At 33.9% G+C, this 17,847-nt stretch overlaps 1 protein-coding gene across 13 annotated transcripts in view; it reads left to right on the top strand.

Moving 5' to 3' along the window:
* SYNRG (synergin gamma) overlaps positions 1–17,847 on the top strand; it is a 68,930-nt gene that overhangs the window by 19,402 nt on the left and 31,681 nt on the right. For 6 of the 13 annotated variants that reach the window (XM_036222222.1, XM_016131406.2, XM_016131402.2 and 3 more), the window contains 11 exons: positions 624–754; positions 1,421–1,526; positions 2,103–2,214; positions 5,043–5,252; positions 6,232–6,465; positions 7,374–7,451; positions 9,283–9,479; positions 10,073–10,321; positions 11,543–11,676; positions 16,151–16,269; positions 16,460–16,522. In XM_036222222.1, the coding sequence (XP_036078115.1) occupies positions 624–754; positions 1,421–1,526; positions 2,103–2,214; positions 5,043–5,252; positions 6,232–6,465; positions 7,374–7,451; positions 9,283–9,479; positions 10,073–10,321; positions 11,543–11,676; positions 16,151–16,269; positions 16,460–16,522 (1,633 nt within the window). The remainder of the gene's footprint in view (positions 1–623; positions 755–1,420; positions 1,527–2,102; positions 2,215–5,042; positions 5,253–6,231; positions 6,466–7,373; positions 7,452–9,282; positions 9,480–10,072; positions 10,322–11,542; positions 11,677–16,150; positions 16,270–16,459; positions 16,523–17,847) is intronic. The other 7 variants (XM_016131412.2, XM_036222225.1, XM_036222224.1 and 4 more) reach the window with 3 other exon arrangements.

Raw genomic sequence — 17,847 nt, forward strand, 5'->3', positions numbered from 1 at the left:
CATTATCATTGTCATCAACATTATTATTAATATTAGATTTTGTGACTAGCCATTATGTAATACTGTATTTCTTCTGGACACATCAATAAACTTTATACTGTTATATTGATATTTATTATTGATTAAGTATATTTTGTTTTCTGTAAAAGTTTGGATATCAGGCCAATGATAATCATCAAAATATTTTTTATTCATACATATTGTTAAAACATGTTTAATATCATTTGTGGAATAACTACAATATGCCAGTCTTATCTAGTGCCAAAATACAAAGATTTATAAGTTATGATACCTCTTCTCCAAGAGTATGGATTAGTGAGCTCACCAGAATATAACGTGTGTGTGCGCGTGCGCGTTTCCATATACACATAGCCTGAAAGATTTTACACACACACACACACACACACTTAGCGCTGGTTGCCTCTAAGACAGTGAAGAAGATAAAAGAGGAGAAACATTAAGGGAGCTTACCATTTTTAGCCTTTTAATCTTAATTAAAAAGATTTTTTAAAAATTTTAATAAAATGCATTTATATAGTTCAATAATATGTAAGTTATAGTTTTTCTTTGTAATAAGTAAAAGGAGAAATTGTGTTTTTAAAGCCTCTCTTCTTTTCTTCTAGGCAGGGATACCAATGGGACCAATGCCAACAGCGGGAATGCCTTACCTGGGACAAGCACCATTTTTGGGGATGCGTCCTGCAGGCCCACAGTACACTCCAGACATGCAGAAGCAGTTTGCGGAAGAGCAGCAGTAAGGGACCTCAGGATTCAAGGATAAAGATACATGATAGCAGTTATTTTTTAAATTGTCACATATTCTCTAGTGTAGATTTGAAGCCGAGAGACACTCACATTACTTTTAAAACTCTTTAAAATACTTTTAAGTCTAAAGCAAGAAAGGAACTTAGAGATTCTCGAATTTACCCTCTAATTTTACATCTAGGGAAAGTGAGGTCCAGAGAAATGAAGCAACTTGTCAGTCCAGGTTACAAGGTTATGAGCAAAGCCTGGACCCAAATGTAGGTCTCCTGATTCCTAGAGCATTGCTCTTCCCTGTGACACTGCTTCCCAGGTGGAAGTTTCTCTTTTAACATACAGAACAAAGTATGTTTTTATCTTGTCTACCTCCCTATCTGTTTTTTGAAATTCCTTTTGAATGCAAAAGGTTATCTCTTCCCCTTGCAAATTAGACAAATTCCTATCATTTAGAAAAATCATTTACAGACTCATTTCATATATTTTTTAATTAATGCAGCGTGAAAATATGATTGTCATAAGAAAATTAGATATAATTAGCAGAGTAGTTTTTTAGTTCTAGAAATGTAAGATCTATTGCTGAAATGATTAGTGGAAATATGAATATAACACAGTCGATGGTCCCTGAAGCTGGTTCTTTACCAGGTTGTTTTTCCCTCAGAAAACGATTTGAACAGCAGCAAAAGCTCTTAGAAGAAGAAAGAAAAAGACGCCAGTTTGAAGAACAGAAGCAAAAGCTCAGACTTCTGAGTAGTGTAAAACCCAAGGTAATATTTTCTGCCACCCCTCCACTAAAACGCACGCACACACACATATGTGCACACATGCACACCCTGCACACATGTGCACACACACACACACACCCTGCATGTGCACCTTCACACTCATTCAGTGGGTTTTGTTATTTAGGCACTAGCCCTAGGTGAGGTTATGGTTGATTTCATTTTTAGTTTAAGTCCAAAAGTGAAGGATTTTAATTATTTTGTAAAGACACACTATTATTGAGGGGAATGCGATATCAGCCAATCTTCTCAACTCTATTTTGCTACCATTGAAATGTTTGTGATCTTTTCTTGGGAGCATTAGTACAGAATACTTAATATCTAACAGCTATATCCTAAAATGTTTATAAATGGGCCTTTAAATATTTATATTCTATAGAGTGTCATTTGTGCCGTAGTTTTAGACACTTAATCAATGTTTTCCTGACTTGGAGAATTCACTATAAAAAGTATGTAGTAAAAGTATTGGGAGCAGACTAATATCTGCACTTTTTATTTGGGAGGATTTCGGATGAAGTGAGAGATAAGTGAAGAAATATACATACATTTATTGTCTCTTAGGCAGGAGAGAAGAGTAGAGATGATGCTTTGGAAGCCATAAAAGGAAACTTAGATGGATTTTCCAGAGATGCTAAGATGCACCCTACTCCAGCATCGCACCCTAAGAAACCAGGTAGTTTTAATTTTATAGTCCATGTGTGTTTAATTGGCCATGATATATATGTGAAGAGTCAATGTTGAACTGTTCCTTTAAGTACAGATTTAAATGTTTTAAATTTTACAGTGGGTTAAGAGCTCTGATCGGTAACCATCTTGGGACGAGAAAACCTCTTTGTCTTCTAGTAAATATCAGTATGACAACTTCATTTGTAAATCTTTTGTATAAATGAGTATGTTAACATTAGTAAAATCCATTCAGTCAAAGCAAATGTAATAAAGGAGTTTATCATTTTAGTCTCATTGTTTTAAAAAGAACTTTACTTTTTATGAACTAGTTCACATTTTATTCAATGTGATTAAATGTACAAATTTTTTAAACGCCCCTTTAAGAAAGTGATGGGGAAAAAAGTCACAGGTTTAATAATGCTCCTTGTGAAATTTTAGTTTTTTTAATGCATTTCTTTGTAGTTTTATTATCATTCATCATCAGATAAGCAAAAAAAAAAAGTGCTTATTTAGAGCAGGGTAAAAGGATCCTTTTTGTTTTTTTTGTTTTTTGAACATTAAGCAGTTGAAATGAGTGTTTTACATAACCGTTACCACATCCTTTTTTTAAAATTTGATATTTGACATTTTATTCTCAACTGATTTCAAGAATAACATACCATTAATAGGTGAATAATTTTCATAAATCACTCAGCCAATCAAGTACTGTTTTCTGCTGGCACAAATTATATCGATAAATTTTATCATAAATTCTTGTATTATATCACCTTATATAGGTGATGTCAGGAGGGAATAATCTAACATTGGCACAGTAACCAGTTCTTGACTTTCTAGGGCAGCTTTGACTCTATCCTATTAATTTCATTAATTAGATTATATATCAGGTTATCATTTCAAAAATATGCCCCAAAATAAAATGTACACCAAGATTGAAAAGATAATGGATATTAGCAAACAGATTGAGTTTAGAAAGGAAAAACATATGTAAAAGTGAAAATTATAAGCTGAATAAGCTAGTCAAGAAGAAATTTAAGAATGACATTGGAATGCTAAACTGGACCCCCCGTGGAACTTAAGAGATGACAGCAGAGAGGAATGGTCATTGTTAGGTCAGATCTTCTGCCCATATCGAATGCCCTTTTTGGACAGCCAGATGTAGTTTTACAACTTCAGTGTTAAACGATGAATTGATGTTTTGATGTTCAAATAAACTTGCGAGTTCAAGCAACATGCATGAAGTTAGCTGTTTTTAGTTAACTGCTTTAAGTTTAGACAAAATTTTCAGAAGCATGCCCAAGGAAATTTCAGAGCTTTTCCAGTTAGAGTTTTATACCTAGGCCTAAAGTATATAAAAAGAGTTTCCAGCCTTTTTACCACAAATGGCATCTTTTAATCTTCCTCCCATAGACTATTTACCTTAGGATATTGAGAATGCAAGTATATCGACCATATAATTTTTGTACTTCTTATTAATCAGATAAAGAGTTGCGAGAGAGTTGATAAGTCAAAATATATGCCCCACAGAATTAGTATAATTCCAGTGAGGTACAAAGAAACATTGGTTTAGCCTTTGCAGCCTTTTTGCTAATAAATAGGCAGGGTTCATTTAAAAAACATTCATAGTAGCTTTCAGTTTTCCATTACTACTATTTTCTACCAGCACTGGTCTGAGAACCCAAATGGAGAACTTAAATCCACTCTCAGTAACCATTATTGGGTTGGAATTTATTGTGGCATGTTTTTTTTTTCTTTTTTAAACAAAATTAAGGCAATAATTTTGCATACTCATTTCATATCTTTCCTAGAACTTTCAGTGCTTGTAGGTTTTATTTCACAGATCCAGAAGAGAAGTGTCCAAAAAAGAAGTACGTAGTGTTCTCATTTTTTCAAATGAGAGCCTTTTTTAAAAAAAAAAAAAAAAAAAAAGACTGTCCCTTGTGACATTAGACTTTAGTAAATATTAAAGCAATTCAAAGTAGTTAAAAATATGACAATAATAGTATTGTTAATGAGCCTCATAATAAATGTAGTCCCTGTAGAGGGACTTGTTACATAAGTGACTCTCACATTTAAAAAAAGCCACAGCGATGTTTATATCTTTTAAAGTAAAAGATCTTTTAAACGTAGTCCTTAGTCAAGGTTTCATTTCTTAAACTGACTGTTGAGTTGTTTGACTTAGCACTTTATGGCGTCCCAGTTTTAATGCTTTTCACAAGAAAATATCACATTGGTAATGTTTTTAATGTTGTTGTCTTTTGTAATTTTCATTCCTCATATGGTAGCTTTACTGAAATGTGACCTGTACAAAGTATATGGGTTAGTGATGATATATTAAAAATTACAAGTATGTATTAGCCTCATGAAATCATCAGAATATATATATGTCTGTCCAAAACATCTTCAGCAGCATTTGGTAGGTTTTCTTATTTCTGGTATATATTGCTTTGAAAGAATATTATCCAGAAAAACAGATCACTTAAGTTTCAAAAGTAATCACCACCTTGATGTAAATTATAAATGCTCTCAAGAGGGTGGGGCAGGAATAGTACTGATTTAATAAGAGAAGGAAAGAAATTTTGAATTTTATAATTTTCTGTTTTTGAACCAAATGCAAAATAGCTATAAAACACTTTTTAAAAAGAAAAAAATTATGTAAATAGACATCAGTGTTTTTGCATTCATTGTATAATTCCATTTGACTTGTTACATGTTATTTCTTGTTCACCTCCACTGTTCTTGTTTAGTATATTCTTTTAAAATTTTACTACATCTTAATTTCTTTCTCCCCATTGATGTTCATTTCCGTGTGTTTCATTACCATTTTCCATTTTGCAGATTATCCCACATCATCTCATTCTACTAAAACTGTCTCCCCATCACCTGCCTTTCTTGATGAAGAAGAATTCAGTGACTTTATGCAGGGGCCTGTTGAGGTTCCCACATGTGGGCCTTCTTCTGCTTCCCAGCCTTTTCAGTCTTTCCATTCCACCACCCCACTTGGCCAGTTGCATACACAGAAGGCTGGAGCACAGCCTCTCTCTCCAGGTCAGATTCCAGTGTCTTTTGCCTTACATGGTGTCCCTAGGCAAATTTCTTATTTCTCTCCCACTTCAGCCTTATACAAAGTACAAAGAGCAGGTAATTCCTGGAACATTAATAAAATATTCTTAAGATAATCTAGGATCATTTATTTCTCTTATATAAATAGAAGAATACAATGTCATTGGCAAAGAAACATGTCCCTAAATATATGATTATTATCGAAATCCAAAGAATCTGTAGATTTTGAATTTGGGGCTAGGCAGGCTCACTTTCCAGAAAAGTGATTTAAAACTTTAGCTCCTAAATTAGGAGCTGTTTAAACCACCTTAGATCTTTAAAAAACAAACTGATGTCCTTAGGAGGTTACTCTTGTTTGTGAGAATCACCGTTATCGTTTTAAGAGTGATGAGCCAGGGAAAGCTGCTTTAGAAGGTGCTGTCTTTAGTTTAGGTTCTTCATTTACTATCACTTTGCCCTCAGACAAATCTTTAAACATTTCTGTACCTCAGTTTTATCACTTGTGAAATAATAGGGAAGGGCAAGTTACATACTATGTCTTGAGACACAGAATAGTGCTGAGAGGAATCTTTGCTGATATGTCCGTAGTCCAAGCTTTCTCAGTTGACAGATGTAGAAACAGACCCAGAGATGATGTTACCGGCCAAGGGTCTCCCCAGTAGTTAGTGGAAGTGTCTGTATCTTGTATGGGTGGCCAAATTTCTAAGGCAGTACTCCTTCCACTGTACTATTCTTCCTACTGTCTCATGGAATTCTTGAGAATCAAAGTAGATAATAATATTTAAGTACCCTAAAATCTCTAAGTCTCTTAAGCCCTATGCAAATGTGCCGTGATTGGATTATTTCAAAGTTTACATTATATGCGACAGGGTCTTCCCTTTAGAATCTCAGTGTGGAAATAGATGATTGGAAAAATTAGAAATCTGCAGTTATATACAAATAATCCTTCATGCTGTTTGTTTAGGCCCTTCCTTGGAGGAGAAGCTCCTAGTATCTTGTGATATAAGTACATCTGGGCAGGAACAAATTAAATTAAATACTTCTGAAGTTGGGCACAAAGCCCAGGGCCCAGGTTCCAGTAAGAACCATCCCAGTTTAACGGCCAATAACTGGGGTGCTGTAGATGGACGTGTAAGTGGTACCACTACTGCAGAGGCAGAACAGACTTCAGACCAAAACCTGCCCATTGAAGAGAGTGGTGAGCTCATGAAATATTCAGCAAAAAGCTCATTTAACCAAATGTCGCTCAAGTGCTAACACCTTAAGCATTAATCTTAAAATGAATGCTGCTTGATTTTGCTAATCAAAATTTTGCTTAAAATATATTTAATGCATTCCTTTCTCCAATTAACCCCTATGATTTTGCTCTCAATTCTTTCAACACCTGTTAATCTTTTAAAAAATTTTTTTGACAGTTTTTTAATCAGAATGATTTCTGAAATTTCTTTTATAAAAACTCTTTTTTCCCTCTTGCACTTTATGTTCTTCCATAAAGTTAAAATTTAACTGGAAAAGTCACCAATGAGAATATAGTTTTGCTTCTCTGAAATAAACCATACACATTGCTGCCTGAAAAAGGTCAAGTTTTTCTAAATTCAGCTTGCAGAGATGAATTAGAATGTGGGTAGCTTAGGAGGTAAACTTTTGGAGGATGTTTTACTGGATAAAATAAAGGACAAAAATCTATGCCTCTAAGGCAGCAGGATCTTATTCAGGTAAAAAAATATACATCAGACTTTGTTAAGAAACATTATGAAGAGCTGCAAGTCAAGCTTAGGCAACTGCATTTTTTTTACATATATAATTTTTAAATCATCTGTCACGTTTTTTTCCTTTAATTTGTAATATACGCGAAATGGTGCAAGCCTTGCAGTGATTCAGAATATTTATTTGGTACATCTTAGGTTTTTTTTTTAGTTTACTCTTGAGGACATGGTTAATGTATCAGAGTTGTTTAGAAACCAGATCTTTTAGTTGTATTGGTGACTTTTTTTTAGTGTCCCTAGTCAGTGCTCTTTTGATAAAAAACCATGAGTCAGCATGATTTCCTTATCTTGTACATGGACCATTCATTATATACATTAAATAATGTTCTTTGTCTTCTAGGTGTAGGAGTATTTCCCTCACAGGATCCTGTTCAGCCCAGAATGCCTCCTTGGATTTACAATGAGAGTTTGGTTCCAGGTAAATAAGCTTCTTTGTCCAGGATTCCCATCCGGATATTTTACTTTAAAGGTTGAAAAATAGTTAATGTTGATTACAAAATACACAAAAGAAATCATAACTTTTTTCTTTTTTTTTTTCTGAAAGAGTACAGAAAATTAAATAGATCTAGTATTTTGTAAGGCTGCCTCATATATGAAATAACTAAATGTTGGAGAAATGTTTTTGCTTTAATGTTTTATTGACCATCAAATACATTATTTTTAAAAGCTTTTCTCAGATTTATCATGCTTTGAAAGACATTATCAAATATTTATTTCATAGATTATTAGAAACATCAACTGAACTGATTACTTTATATTTTTTAAAATCATTACTTTTTTGTAATGTGATATTATATGAGGTAGGAGACCATAGCATCTTTTTCTACACTAGAAGACAATGTTCACTTATTTCTTGAAATATATTATTACTGCTGAGCCAAAAAATTAATAAGGAGCACATTTCATATTCAACTGATACAAGAGAAAAGTCTATTTAAGTCATGGTTTATGTACCTAGAATAATGACTATTACAGCAGTATATGTTAATTGAAATAAATTGTAACTTAATTTACTCTACTTTGCCAACCCTTTGTAAACCAAAGGTATCAGATCTTTCGTTTCCTAGATTGGTTATAGACTAAAGTTGTTCTACACTTGATTAAATAAAAGCCATGCAAAAGATCCCTATAGCTGAACTTTTTTTTGGAAGAAACCAGTAGTGTCTACTTTACATTGTAATCACATAATCATATGTTGAAAAGCTAACTCCCAAACCAGTATGGGACTTCAGTTGTATATAAATATAATAGGTTTTCTTCCAATTGCCCATTAGACAGTTTTAATCTTTTCTTCTTCCTTTCTGTCTTCAAGCCAAACAAATTTTGGATCTTGGTATGTTTTAGAGTTCTATCCATTTTCTTCCAGCTTGTATTTCTTTCTTTCTTCTCCTTCCAAACATGCATACACACATATTTTCCTAGCCAAAATATATGTTATCAATTAACCTGTAATCCATATTTAAATTATAGATGTAAAATTTTTGTCTTAAACATTTTTCTCTGTCTACCTTAGCCCTAGCCACTTTCAGCTCCCAAAACTTCTCTAACTAGGGTCACCAGATTTAGCAAATAAGCATACAGAACATCCAGTTAAATATGAATTTCAGATAAACAGCAAAGAGTTGTTTAATATAAGTATGTCCTGTGCAATATTGGCATCCCGTATTTTATATGGCAACCCTATCTCTAACAGCCTTTCTCACTTTGTCTTTTTGAAACCCCACTTTATTGTGAAAAACTCCCCCACAGTCCCTTTTTTCTGCTTCCTCACCATAACTGAAACTGTCTTTCTCTGCAGGCTCTATTTCTGTAGCACCTTATCCAATGGTGTTTTCTCTTACAGCCTCTAATTCTCTGGGGCAGGGAAAAAAGTGGTGTTGGTGTAACTGCTGCTTTCAACTGCTGTTTTTCAACTATTTCCATCGTCATTACTCCACAACTATTCTTTTAAAATCCAAAGCGTTTTCCTGTACCACCTTCATCTTGTTTTTATTACTGTCTTCTACTGAATTTGAAGACTTTCTCTTACCTTGGTCCCAAAGCTCCATCTTTAGGACCGAGCTCCAGACCCCAATTGTCTGCTGGATATTTCCACTTGAATGTCTTTCTAGCAATGCAAACCTCGATGTGGCTTTAGTTCTATTAAAGCAGTTCGATTTAAGCTTATTCTTGTACAACCAACAATGACAGCAAAAAAATCAATCAGTTGTAATATGTTTACATTTGTAATCCGGTCTTTCCTTTAATAGATGCCTATAAGAAAATCTTAGAAACCACAATGACTCCAACTGGAATAGATACTGCTAAACTCTATCCCATTCTGATGTCATCTGGACTTCCCAGGGAAACTCTTGGACAGATATGGGCCTTAGCCAATCGAACTACACCTGGCAAACTTACAAAAGAAGAACTTTATACCGTTCTCGCCATGATAGCAGTTACACAGGTAGACATTGTTTCTTAAGTTAGAGTAAGTAACTTTCCACTGTAAATTGAAAGAATATGAATCCTTTCTGACTACAACTTCATAGAATTCCTTGTACATTGAAATTTAAATAATTTTCAAGATACAGTACTTCAAAAATGTATAATTTATATGAAGTGCATACAAGCAAAATACTCCTTTGTTTAAAGACTGTAACTCTTCTGAACTTGAAAGTTATTAATAAATGAAATTACTCCCTGTCCTTTGAAGTCCTTATTTAAAATCCTTTAGATATAGATAAAGTATTCTCTGGTAGTAATTTTTCTTATATTATGAAATCATTTGTAATATGTGTAATCTTGATTTGATTATAGTAAATTAACCAAACTTATCAGAGAGTCAAATGTCAAAATTGATATGTGTTGGCCATTACTTTGCTGAATATTTCGTTAACCTTATAACTTTTTTGTATCAAATTCATGAGTTTTGGAAGAGTTAATGTAGAAACATATCAAAGCTACAGATTTTACATTTATGTCCATGTTTGTCAGATTTAAATTGTATGTAGTTTGCAATCTCCTAAAATGTTTCCATTTTCCTCCTTTTTTGTGTAGAGGGGTGTTCCTGCCATGAGTCCTGATGCTTTAAACCAGTTCCCAGCAGCTCCCGTTCCAACTTTAAGTGGCTTTCCAATGACTTTGCCTACCGCAGTGAGTCAGCCGACTGGGATGCCTTCAGGCCCTGCAGGCTCCCTGCCCCTCAATCTCGGACAGCCGGTCATGGGCATTAACCTTGTCGGACCAGTAGGGGGAGCTGCAGCCCAAGTTTCTAGTGGCTTCATGCCAGCGTACCCTGCAAATCAGGTAAGTGGAGAAACTGTGTATTCCAGATAATCCCTGGAAGTGAATCTACACTTTTTTTCTGGGGATGCAAAGAAGATTCTGGATTATGATGGATACTGGAGGTGAAAATTAAACAGTATTAAAACAATAAAAAATTTAATTTTTATTCTTTAAAAAATACAAAGCAATTTGTTAAGCCTTAAGATAGTTGAATTTTGGCTAAAAGTTTATAGTTTTTTATAGTATATACATTTTAAACACAAGCCCAGTAAACTTAATGAAATTCTTAGGCTGTATCTTTGAAGAAGCAACATTAAACTTGAAATTAAAATGCTTCTGTTTATTTTTCACTTCTCAGATTAGCAAAATTTTTTAAAACATAGTATTTAGTGTCAGTGAAATGGTAGGAAAAAGATTTATTAGTACAGCTTTTTTTGGAAGGCACTTTTGGTAATAGCTATCAAAATTCTAAATATCTGTGTATTTTCTGACCTAACAGTCATGCTATTAAGAATCTATCCCACAGAAATAGTAACTCAAATTCTAGCAAAGATGTACAAGGATATTTGTTGTAGCATTGTTTGCTAGGGTAAAAAATTAGAAATAGCTAAATGTCCATTAGGAAAAAAAAGTTATATAAATTTTGGTTCATCCATACAGTGATAAACAATTTGATCATTAAAATGAATGAGATAGATATATACTGCATTGAAAAGATGTCCAATTCATACCATTACATTTTTTAAAGAGCAGAACAATATAGTGTAAGCTCATGAGCTCATTTTTCTATAAAACAAATGAACCGTTAACAGTACTTCTAGATTATAGAATTAGGAGTCAGTGTTCACTGTTGACTTTATATGTGTGTGATGGATTATAATAAATTTATATCACTTTTATAATTTACAAACTTGTATAAAATGTGTTTTAAAGATAGCAGGTTCTCCGTAATCTATTAAATGTGATTTAGCTGTTTAAAAGTTTTTCAGATAAGCCCTTTAAACATGTTTTTGTTTTGTTTTGTTTTACCATTTGTACAGAGAGTAACAGTAATACAAGACAAGATTCCTGCCTTAAGCACTTGCGTTGCTGTTTTATCTAGAGGATGTTCTCCGATAATTAGGTAGCGGTACCTAAATGCAGAGATTTTAAAGATAGTCCTTGAATTTGACAGATGGAGATTTGTTATTTGCTATGTTATCAGTCGAATGGTTTCTATTTAAATGTCCTCTATAAACCTAGGTGGTGAAACCAGAAGAAGATGACTTTCAAGATTTTCAAGATGCTTCTAAGTCGGGATCCCTTGAAGACTCATTCACTGATTTCCAAGAGTTGCCGGTTTCTTCAAAAACAAATAATTCCCAGCATGGAAACAGGTAGAAAGGAGTTAAATATGCTTAAGCTCGTATTTAATAATTTGAGAAAGAGGCATCCACAACAAAAAGTCTAAATAAGAGAATTAAGACTCCTTACTCTCCTGCTTTTCTTGAATAATCCCTCTTTATTCATAGTTTTACTCTTCAAACTTCCCTCTTCATTGTCCACATTAAACTTTAGCTCCTACCATTTCCTCCTGGCACATACCTGCTTGCCAATATTTTATTTGCCTGTGCTAACCTGATTTATTATAGCTGAGTGCATCTGTGCAATGATGACCTCAAGTTCTTGTAATGGATCCAGGTCTTCAACTGTTAAAAAGCTTTTTAGGCAGGGGCACGTAATTTGATATTTTTACAATGTAATATATTATTGATTTTCCACAGAAATCATAATTTTGAAACATAAATATGATTATTCACATCTCTCTTAAAGTAAGTTGACATCAGTTGCTTTTAGGCCTTCATATTTCTGTTTGTTTGCATAGACAGTTGCATAAACGTATCTTTAATGTTTTATGTACTAGCTTAACTTTTAGGTACAGTAACCGATTATGTTCTCAATACCTTTCTCTCATTTTTAAAAAGTATTTAGACACTTCTTCCAACATACCAGACTTTGAGTAAGCAATGTGATTTCTTTGGTTATTTTTGGAACTTGTTTTTGTCAGGATACATATTTTGTTTCTTTTATGTTCCTATTTTTGCATTTCCATTCATCTTTTTCCTTTTAACCAATTGATAATCTGTTAACACTCCCTGCATAGATGTTGTAATAAGGACTGAGGGGTAGGCTTTGTGTAGAATTATAAATTAGGGAAAGAATTATTCTGATTTTAAGAATATATCAAACACACGTAAATGACACATAGAAGGAAAATATGAAGCATGCGTCTTTAAAGTACTGGAATTTCTAAGCCCAGTCACCAGGTGAAAACCATGTTATTTATTTTGGCTCCGTTTTCTCTCCTGTACCATCATCAACTGTGTCAACTCTGCTCGACTTGAAAAAGGCCATCTGTGATCTTGCTTCTGCCTTCTCTCTCAACTATTGTCTTTTCACCACAGCTTGTATTCCAGCTATACCAAAACAACTTCAGACTCACCATTCTCTTTAAAGCTTATAACCTTTTACATTCCATTTTCTTCATCCTGAAATTGTTTCTGTAGATAATTCTAGCTCCATTTCAAAAATCAGGTTAATATGGGATATTTTTACTAACCCCTCTTGATCAATCCCTACCTCCAAGATGAGTTAAGGTCCCCTCCCTTTCTACTGTCAAGGTACCTTATGGAATATCTGTGCCCTAATTATAATTACTGGTTTGCCTATTTCCCTCACTAGTCTATAAATACCTGAAGACAATCTTTCATATGTTTATATGTCATACTTAGCCCATGATATGTAATTAATAAAGGTTTGTTGGATGATTATATTTTAGTATGAAGGTTATAAACTGAATTTATCAAATTGGTGGTTCATTCCTCTGGGAAAAAACCTCTTCCAGTAAATGAAATGAAAACTTGGGCATAGAAATTTTTAATAAGATGGTGCTCAAACTTGAGATATATGGGGTATGAGCAATTTTGTGTTACACTATCTCCCCATAATAGTTTACTTTCATATATACAGCCATTCTTTGCAGATTTTCCTTTTTCAGTTCTGATTTGACTACTTTCATGCTTTCCTTGCATGAAAACATTTTGCTCATGTCTAGGAATCCACGCTCATTGTTTACTTACTCATTCAGAAACATTTACTTAGCATCTGTCATAGGCCAGATACTGGTGTAGGCACTGGAAATATAGAAGCAAAAAACACAGTTCCTGCTCTCAAGAAGCTTAGTTTTATCTAGGTATTTATATTATCTGCTAAAACTCTCTTAGGATTGGTCCTTAAATTTGTGTATATGCATATATAATGAATTCTCTAATTGATGATAACCTATTATCTTCATATTGTGAGTTTATTTTAAAAAGATATTTGTTAAATTGAAATATCAATAGCTAAGCCTAGGTGGGACCACTGTGGGCAGTATTTTTAAGCAGAAAATGGGCATTTGTCGGAGAAGATGAAGACAAGGTATTAGATGTAGGCTGGAGTGGAGAGTATTGTTAGTTTGAAAAAATCACATTAGTTAGGGGTGGCGCCAGTTGTGAGGTGTTTTATGATTTGTGGCATAATCTGTAAAGCATTTTAGAAATAAGTGGCATGATGAAAGTGATTCCTACTACTGTATGGGATAAATTCAACTGCCGTGGTAATCCTGTTGTGAGATGATGAGAGAGGTACTCTGGGTTTAAGAGTTACAGATACTAAAAAGGATGAATCTGAGAAATTGGATGGACTCAATATTGAACTGGATGTCAAAGTCAAAGGAGAACTAACACGTGGGCGGGCGTGAAAGGGGACATGAAAGACAGCAGAATCATTTATTTATCCATTCAGAAAATACTTAGTATGTCTCAGGCACTGGGGAGCCTAGAATAATAAGGCAGACATGGTGTACTGATGATAGAATAGTTCAATCATTGAATAGACATGGTGCACTGATGATTGAATAGTAGAGGTTTTGAGTTGGTTAGTTTTATTTTGCTTTTTAAATGGGTATATTGAGCAACTAAGTAAAACCATCTACCACAGACATATGGAGTGATTGTAAAACATAAATAGATTCACTAGAGAAAAAGCAAAATATATTTTTTCATGGCCGAATTCTTTACAGTATTATCTTTCAGTAAAATTCATGTTTTTAAATTTTAAACACTCTGCTTCTCTCACTAAGTACCTTTCATTAGTATTAAAGAGTAGAAGAAATAACTATTTTCATGTTTAGAGCAGATTACTTTATAACTGGCATAAATACTTTCATAGTGATTACTGTTTGGTTTTTTAAAAATAATTTCAGAGGAAGAACTGGAATGAATTATTCATTTGTAATATGTGTAAAATTGTGATCTGAGTCATAGCTTTTTTGAATGGAATTTTATTTTGTTGACTTCAGTCAGCTGTACTTCATTACCCGGAAGAGCCTCCATTTTTCTTCAATTTTGAAAACAATTTTAAAATTAACAATATTCAATTAAATGTCACCTTTAGAAGATTTTACCAATGGGCTTTAAAAGACCACAGCTAAAGTTGGCAGGTCATGAAAAACAATTCAGCTTTGTGTTTTTTTCCTAAGACATTAAGTACCTTTATTCCTATGTAACATTCTGTTCAATGAGTTAAAGTTTAATCACTTGTAGAAATTTAAAAAATTCACCTATAATGTATAGGTGATGACCTATTTGTCAAGATCAAATATGTAGTGATGTGAAATTATAACATTTGATAACACTAAGTCCTAAAGTACTGTCGACCCCCATTAGCATGCATGTGCAAGAGTTGGGTTTCTTACCTTGCTTGGAGGCCACTGATCAAAAGATTTAAATGACTGTGGAAAGATCTTTGCTTTACAGCAAAGACTCAATAGAAATCCATTTATATCACTTGCACGTGTGTGTGGTATTGAATGACACAAAGCAGTGGTGGAATATAGTTATTCATATGTAAAGGTGGTTCTTCTTGGGAGCTGCCTGGGTCTGATAAGAAAGAGGGGGAAAAAAAGCAATGCTTTTATAGTATGTGTTTAAGCCGTCCAAGAATACCCACACAGATACTACTCATTACACTGTTTTTCCATCCAGGGAGAAATATGTCCACAGGCAAAAAGTATCTTCATCTAATTTTGAAGTGATTGTTGTTTTGCTTCAAAGATAGCTTCTGGAACTGCTGATGTGATTCTTGTAAAAATGCAAATTGTATTAACTCTACTGCTGCTTATCAGATGTGTGAACTTCTGCCAGTAAGCAATGCCATATGATCAAAAGAGAAACAATTTACATCTTGGCTGGAACAACATTTTATAAATAGATTTTTTTTCTTAACTATTTCACCTCTGCATTCTGACCTCATTTTAGAGAATAATTTCTATTAAGGTTAACATAATTTACTTTAAAATACTGGGTATACCTATTTAGAGCAGTTCGCTTTTGCAGTTTTATAGACCTTAGGTTAAAATTGCAAGAGGTCATCATTCTATAATCTATTTCCAATGCCATTCCAGTGATTTTTATGGCTTAAAGAGATGATTAGATGGTCAGTGTGGATCTGTCCCCTCTTTAAATAATCAAGAAAAGAGTTATTGGTTGGGTGTTATTTCAGTATATTTTTTCAAGGAAAAAGATGTTACCTTTGTCATTTGTGGTGTATATATCGTGTGTGTGTGTCTGTGTGTGTGTGTGTTTTTTTTATATATATATATATATATATATATATATATATATATATATATATAGTTTCTTAGTTTTAAAACGGGACCATGAGTTTTAACTAGGTACCTATTTGCCACTTTAATTCTAAGATCTTACTTGATGATTAGGGAAGGATTAAATGTTCTAGTCATTAAGAAATATTTCTTTTTTCTCTTAGTGCCCCTTCTTTGTTGATGCCACTTCCTGGAACTAAAGCATCAGCGTCAATGGATAAGTATGCTGTGTTTAAAGGAATTGCACCTGACAAGTCCTCTGAAAATACGGTTTCATTTGGAGGTAACAGCAGTTCGTAAATTCATAAACCTGTTAATGTAAATCTTTGTTTATAGTGTTGAACTTTTATGGTAAATGTGTAAAATGGTTATGCCACATGCTGAGTGTGTCTGGGCAACCCAGTCTGCTTGCTTTCTTGAGTTGTGACCTCAAGGCTCTTAACCTCACTTTAGCTTCTATCTTTTCATCATAGAGCCTGGTGATAAATATAGTGCTTTCAGAGAACTTGAACAGACAGCAGAAAGTAAATCCTTAGGTAAGTTTTTGATTCCTTAAATGGATAAATTATTTCAATTTCTAATAAAAGATCTTCGATGGCTATTTCAATGACACTCTGGAACATTATTTTATTGTGCATAGGGTTTCTCTTCTCCCCTTCCCCCACTTCTCTTTCCATTTCCCTCCCCCTCCTTTCCTCCTCCCTCCCTCTTTCTTCCCCTCTCTTCCCAACCCCACCCCACTGTGTGTGTGTGTGTGTGTGTGTGTGTGTGTGTGTGTGTGTAAATTACAAGGAAGCAAAGTGTGGTGCAGTTATTGGGAATTATTTTCTAAAATTTAGGGCTAACCCCAAATCAAAGCAGTTTTCTCTGAAAATAGTGCATTCCTTTCACTGGTAGTCTTTAAGCCCACTTAGACTTCTGTATCAAATAGAGGGTTGTGACTGCTTTCAGTTATTTTAACAGTCAATAAGACTTGAACTACTGGCAGTGCAGCAATCTGTGGACTGTACAGAAGGCAGCAACAAGTCTTTTACTTTTCAAGGTTTTCAAAATTGGTTATAATCAAAAGATGAAGTAAGAGGAGTTTTTGTGTATACGTGGTTCCCATCTCTGATAGAAGGGCTTATTAAATAGAGTGGAAAAGAATATGGAATGATAATTTGAGATCCTTATATGTAAAGACTGAAAGTTGTGTTTGTGGTTATCTACCTTTGTGTACTGAATGCTTAAATTTTGGAACATCCTTTAATCATTTGTTCTCACTCTTCTGCCCAGGGGATAGGGATGGGAGTGGAGAGGTGGGAGGAGAATATAGACAAGGTAAGGAATATGTGAAAGTTGAAATAGAGAGTGTACTGCTTAAATATCTCTAAGAAGGGAAACTCACCTCTTCTGAAAATGCTCAGTCCCTTACAGCCCTTAGATTCTAGAAACGATTCCTGGTGTTTCATTCAAGACTTTAGGATATAATAACTATTTCTTCTTTTGTGCCTATATTAGGTACTAGGAGTACAGAGTTAAGCCCTAGAGGAATTTTTTGGCTTGTTAATTTGTCATTTACTCCCAGCAACGCTTTCATCAAATCTTAGGCCAAGACAAATTTGGAGCAAAGCGCATAGTTTAACATCAGGGTTCTTTATGTATTATGATATGTATGTTATTCCTGGGAAAGACAGTGGTGCCACCAAAATGTAAGCAACACCTTAGTTCTGCTTTTACAGTACTTTATTAACAGAATCCTAGATTGTTGTTGCCGTTTTTGATCGCTTACTTTCCTATCTTTAACTGTAAGGCCTTCCAAGTAGAGATGCCAACTTTGTTCGTTTTAGAATATATTCTATTTGCATTTAAAGCACACTGG

The sequence above is a fragment of the Rousettus aegyptiacus genome, unplaced genomic scaffold (assembly GCF_014176215.1).
Source record: "Rousettus aegyptiacus isolate mRouAeg1 unplaced genomic scaffold, mRouAeg1.p scaffold_m13_p_6, whole genome shotgun sequence".
NCBI classification, from domain to species: Eukaryota; Metazoa; Chordata; class Mammalia; order Chiroptera; family Pteropodidae; genus Rousettus; species Rousettus aegyptiacus.